Genomic DNA, 5,716 nt, shown 5'->3' with positions numbered 1-5,716 from the left:
TGGGGAAGCAACTCTGAAAACATATTTAACTAAATTACCAATTACTGGAAGAACGACACTAAAGCTTCCCTTGAGAGAAATATAGTTTGTCAAACTAAAGCTACTTTGTAAATTAGTTCACTCCATCGTCCAACACACAACAGTCAGTTACAGACACAACAGTCAGTTACAGACACAACAGTCAGTTACAGACACAACAGTCAGTTACAGACGCTCTGAAATCACTGAGAAAGTAAAAGCAGGAGAGGTGGAGCAGCATGAGGAGAAGGAAACAGAGGAGGAGGAGGAGAGGAGAGGAGGAGAGGAGAGGTGGAGCAGCATGAGGAGAAGGAAACAGAGGAGGAGGAGGAGAGGAGAGGAGGAGAGGAGAGGTGGAGCAGCATGAAGAGAAGGAAACAGAGGAGGAGGAGGAGGAGAGGAGAGGTGGAGCAGCATGAAGAGAAGGAAACAGAGGAGGAGGAGGAGGAGAGGAGAGGTGGAGCAGCATGAAGAGAAGGAAACAGAGGAGGAGGAGGAGAGGAGAGGAGAGGAGGAGAGGAGAGGTGGAGCAGCATGAGGAGAAGGAAACAGAGGAGGAGGAGGAGAGGAGAGGAGGAGAGGAGAGGTGGAGCAGCATGAGGAGAAGGAAACAGTGAGGGAACTAATATTAGTCTTAGTATTACTGATATTAGTCTTAGTATTACTGATATTAGTATTAGTATTAGTATTACTGATATTAGTCTTAGTATTACTGATATTAGGGACATTTGAAGTTCAAGGGCTGGAATAACATCTCACTACACCTACCTGCAAAAATGGAGTTAACTACAGAAAACACTACAAGATTTGAATGTAGTTTAACTGTCCACAACCTACTGCAAAATGTAGTTCCATCTAGTGGAATTGTGGTCCTCTGTGGCTCAGTTGGTAGATCATGGCTCTAACAACGCTTAGGTTGTGGGTTTGATTCCCGCTGGGACCATCTATACTGAAATGGATGAACTCACTACAATGTAAGTCTCTTTGGATAAAAGTGTCAGTTAAATGGCATGTATATATATTACAGACACGCACACACGCACACACACACACACACACACACACACACACACACACACGAGGTGTGTGAGTGAGTACAATGCTTTCTCTGTCCCCAGCGGCTGGCATGGCAGCAAAACAACCCACTCCTCCTCTCCTCCTCCTCCTCCTCCTCTCCTCCTCCTCCTCCTCCTCTCCTCTCCTCTCCTCCTCTCCTCCTCCTCCTCCTCCTATCCTCTCCTCTGTCTGTCTGACAGAGATCTAGTGGAGGTTTTAGATTTCACAATATACCTCTGTAGTGTGTGTGTGTGTGTGTGTGTGTGTGTGTGTGTGTGTGTGTGTGTGTGTGTGTGTGTGTGTGTGTGTGTGTGATGAGGGGGTTGAGGAGGAAGTGTGTGTGGTTAGACCGTTTCTGCTCCCGTCCACATTCCTCCATTCCTCCTCTCACAGATGTGGAAGTCATTTCACTGAGGGAGGCCTCTGTGTGTGTGTGTGTGTGTGTGTGTGTGTGTGTGTGTGTGTGTGTGTGTGTGTGTGTGTGTGTGTGTGTGTGTGTGTGTGTGTGTGTGTGTGTGTGTGTGTGTGTGTGTGTGTGTGTGTGTACTGGGTCCTCTAGTAAATGAAGCCCCTGTTTGCGGGCGTCCAGAAATAGCCTGAAGTCAGAAAAACAAGTTCTCAAGAACTCTCCTCTCCCCTCCCCTCCCCTCCCCTCCCCTCCCCCCTTGTGTGTGTGTGTGTGTGTGTGTGTGTGTGTGTGTGTGTAGGTCTATCTGAAGGCTCCTATGATCCTGAACGGAGTGTGTGTTGTCTGGAGAGGCTGGATTGACCTGCAGCGTCTGGACGGTATGGGCTGTCTGGAGTATGATGAGGAGAGAGCCCAGGTACACACACACACACACACACACACACACACACACACACACACACACACACACACACCTAAACTAAACTTGCTTTGTGCCCACATATGAACAAACAAAACTCCCACTGACCCATTTAGTACCAACAGAGTGTGTGTGTGTGTGTGTGTGTGTGTGTGTGTGTGTGTTGTAGCACGAGGATGCTCTGGCGCAGGCTTCATTCGAGGAGGCTCGTCGGAGGACCCGGGACTTTGAGGACAGAGACCGCTCTCACCGCGAGGACCTGGAGGTGAGCTGGGGTGGGGGGTGGGTGGAGGGGAGGGGAGGGGAGGGGGGGGAGAATCTGGAGGTGGGGGGTGGGTGGAGGGGAGGGGAGGGGAGGGGAGAATCTGGAGGTGGGGGGGGTGGGGGGGGTGGGTGGAGGGGAGGGGAGAGGTGGGGGGGGTGGAGGGGTGGGGGTGGAGCTGGGGGTGTGGAGGGGTGAAGTTCGTGGGACTGGGAGGGCTGGGGGGTAGGGCTGGGGCTGGGCCTAGTCTCAGGGTTATTGAGCTAGGGCTAGGGCTGGGGTCTAGAGCTGGGGCTGGGGTCTAGGGCTGGGGCTAGGGCTGGGGTCTAGAGCTGGGGCTGGGGCTAGGGCTGGGGTCTAGAGCTGGGGCTGGGGTCTAGGGCTGGGGCTAGGGCTGGGTCTAGAGCTGGGGCTGGGGTCTAGGGCTGGGGCTAGGGCTGGGGTCTAGAGCTGGGGTCTAGGGCTGGGGTCTAGGGCTGGGGTCTAGAGCTGGGGCTGGGGTCTATGGCTGGGGTCTAGAGCTGGGGTCTAGGGCTGGGGTCAGGGCTGGGGTCTAGGGCTGGGGTCAGGGCTGGGGTCTAGGGCTGGGGTCTAGGGCTGGGGTCTAGGGCTGGGGTCTAGGGCTGGGGTCAGGGCTGGGGTCTAGGGCTGGGGTCAGGGCTGGGGTCTAGGGCTGGGGTCTAGGGCTGGGGCTGGGTGTGTTGTGTGTTTGTGTGTGTGTATGTCTGTTTGTGTATTCTCAGCATTTGTAATGGTGTGTCTGTTTAGTGCATGAAGAGTCTGTCCAGAAGGAGAGTATTGATTCCTGATTGATCCCGAGATGAAAAACTAAATTGTCTTTTTTTAGGACCCTGTGGCATCAAAAATCTGGGACTGATGACACTCAAGGACCAGGGTCTGTTTCTGCTTTTAATATCACTCTGTCAGGCACTAAACTGTGTGTGTGTGTGTGTGTCTGTGTGTGTGTCTGTGTGTGTGTCTGTGTGTGTGTCTGTGTGTGTATCTGTATCTGTGTCTGTGTGTGTGTGTGTGTGTGAGAATGTCGAGAGCAAGTGCATGTCTGCCTGCATTAGTGCTGCATGCTGAGAGAGTCAACGTCTATTGGGGAAAATAATAATAATAATAATAATAATAATAATAATAATACATTCATATTGTAAAGCGCTTTTCTCAGTAATCAAAGACACGACATTCCATGTAGAGAACAAGAATAGATAAAAAGTCAAACAAAAGAACAGTCAGTAAAAACAACAATACAAACAGTTAAAGATTAAAATCAAGTTTAGAAAGACGGTTTAGAGGGACGCAGGGGAGTGTGTTATCGTGTGTGTGTGTGTGTGTGTGTGTGTGTGTGTGTGTGTGTGTGTGTGTGTGTGTGTGTGTGTGTGTGTGTGTGTGCGCATGTGCGTGTGTGTAGGGGGACGTGGGGGAGTGTGTTATCGTGTGTGTATGTGTGTGTGTAGTGGAGGCAGGGAGTGTGTGTGTGTGTGTGTGTGTGTGTGTGTGTGTCCTGATTCACTCCTATCAATATGAATATAAAAATAGAATATTTACGAATATGAATAATGAGTATTTTTGAATATGAATATTGATTGTTTATGAATATAGAGTTTTTATGAATATGAATGTATAGTATTTATGAATATGCACACACACACACACACACACACACACACACACACACACACACACACACACACACCCTCACTTATCTGCCATAGCTTAGCATCTATATGATAGAGAGAGGGAGAGACAGACAGACAGACAGACAGACAGACAGACAGAGAGGGAGAGACAGACAGACAGAGAGAGGGAGAGACAGACAGACAGAGAGAGAGGGAGAGACAGACAGACAGACAGACAGACAGAGAGGGAGGGAGAGAGAGACAGACAGACAGAGAGAGGGAGAGACAGACAGATAGACAGAGAGAGGGAGAGACAGACAGACAGACAGACAGACAGACAGACAGACAGAGAGGGAGGGAGAGACAGACAGACAGAGAGAGGGAGAGACAGACAGACAGACAGACAGACAGACAGACAGACAGAGAGAGAGGGAGAGACAGACAGACAGACAGACAGACAGAGTGTGTATGTGATACTTGTTCCTAGCTGAACTCTGTCCTCTTGACTGTAGAAACATGAAGTCCTGTAATCATTCAGAATCATCTTCATCTCCATCCCAGCTCTGAAGTCACCTGACCTGATGTGATTGGTCTAGAGCCAGTCGAGCGCAGTAGTATAAGATGATCTGATTGGTCTAGAGTAGAATATAGTCGTATAAGATGATCTGATTGGTCTAGAGTAGAACACAGTCGTATAAGATCAGACCCAGGCTACTGAACTTCCTGACCAAGATGGCCGCCCTGTGGTCCTGTCTAGAGATGGAACCCGTGGCTGAAAACCGCTCCGTTCCATGAGTGACCCCTGCTGCTCAGGGTGAATATCACCATGGTTGAGGTTTCTGTCGGCTGGTTTCTCCACCACGTCGACCAGGAGCGGAGAGATGTGAGATCAGCTGGTTTAGTTTAGTTAGAATCTGGGTTATTATTGTTTCTAAAACTGTCCACAACTGGTATCATTTAGGATGCTGAAGACAAAAGAGTATCATCAGCCTATTTTAACAACAATGGGAAGATTATATGATAGAGAGATTATATGATAGATAGATAGATAGATAGATAGATAGATAGATAGATAGATAGATAGATAGATAGATAGATAGATAGATAGATAGATAGAGAGATTATATGATAGATAGATAGATAGATAGATAGATAGATAGATAGATAGATAGATAGATAGATAGATAGATAGATAGAGAGATTATATGATAGATAGATAGATAGATAGATAGATAGATAGATAGATAGATAGATTATATGATAGATAGATAGATAGATAGATACGATAGATAGATAGATAGATAGATAGATAGATAGATAGATAGATAGATAGATAGATAGATAGATAGATAGATAGATAGATAGATTATATGATAGATAGATAGATAGATAGATAGGTTATATGATAGATAGATAGATAGATAGATAGATAGATAGATAGATAGATAGATAGATAGATAGATAGATAGGTTATATGATAGATAGGTTATATGATAGATAGATAGATAGATAGATAGATAGATAGATAGATAGATAGATAGATAGATAGATAGATAGACAGATTGATAGATAGATAGATAGATAGATAGATAGATAGATAGATAGATAGATAGATAGATAGATAGATAGATAGGTAGATAGATAGATAGATAGATAGATAGATAGATAGATAGACAGATTGATAGATAGATAGATAGATAGATAGATAGATAGATTATATGATAGATAGATTATATGATAGATAGATAGGTTATATGATAGATAGATTATATGACAAATGCATTCCATCTCTGGCCAATGGCAGTGTCTCCCACGACCCGAGGAGCTATGAGCTGTGTTCTAACCTGTCTGTTCTAACCTGTCGGTTCTAACCTGTCTGCGAGTTATAACCTGTGTGTTATAACCTGTGTGTTATAACCTGTCTGCGA

The 5,716-nt window shown here is 46.4% G+C and overlaps 2 protein-coding genes across 2 annotated transcripts in view; both read left to right on the top strand.

Annotated features, from left to right (window-relative positions):
- The window catches only part of cbfb (core-binding factor subunit beta), a gene marked incomplete at both ends in the record, with an annotated part of 9,554 nt that overhangs the window by 344 nt on the left and 3,494 nt on the right, over positions 1–5,716 (top strand). Inside the window, 4 exons of the mRNA XM_083665640.1 lie at positions 1,782–1,898; positions 2,071–2,166; positions 2,907–2,911; positions 3,011–3,058. Of these exons, the coding sequence (XP_083521766.1) occupies positions 1,782–1,898; positions 2,071–2,166; positions 2,907–2,911; positions 3,011–3,058 (266 nt within the window). The remainder of the gene's footprint in view (positions 1–1,781; positions 1,899–2,070; positions 2,167–2,906; positions 2,912–3,010; positions 3,059–5,716) is intronic.
- phaf1 (phagosome assembly factor 1) overlaps positions 2,113–5,716 on the top strand; it is a 27,438-nt gene continuing 23,834 nt past the window's right edge. The window contains exon 1 of the mRNA XM_083666699.1: positions 2,113–2,166. The gene's annotated coding sequence lies outside the window, so the exon portion shown is untranslated. The remainder of the gene's footprint in view (positions 2,167–5,716) is intronic.

Source organism: Argentina silus, assembly GCF_951799395.1.
Source record: "Argentina silus genome assembly, chromosome: 3".
NCBI classification, from domain to species: domain Eukaryota; kingdom Metazoa; phylum Chordata; class Actinopteri; order Argentiniformes; family Argentinidae; genus Argentina; species Argentina silus.
The sequence above is the reverse complement of the archived record's forward strand: the minus strand, read 5'-3'. Positions and strand labels throughout refer to the sequence as shown.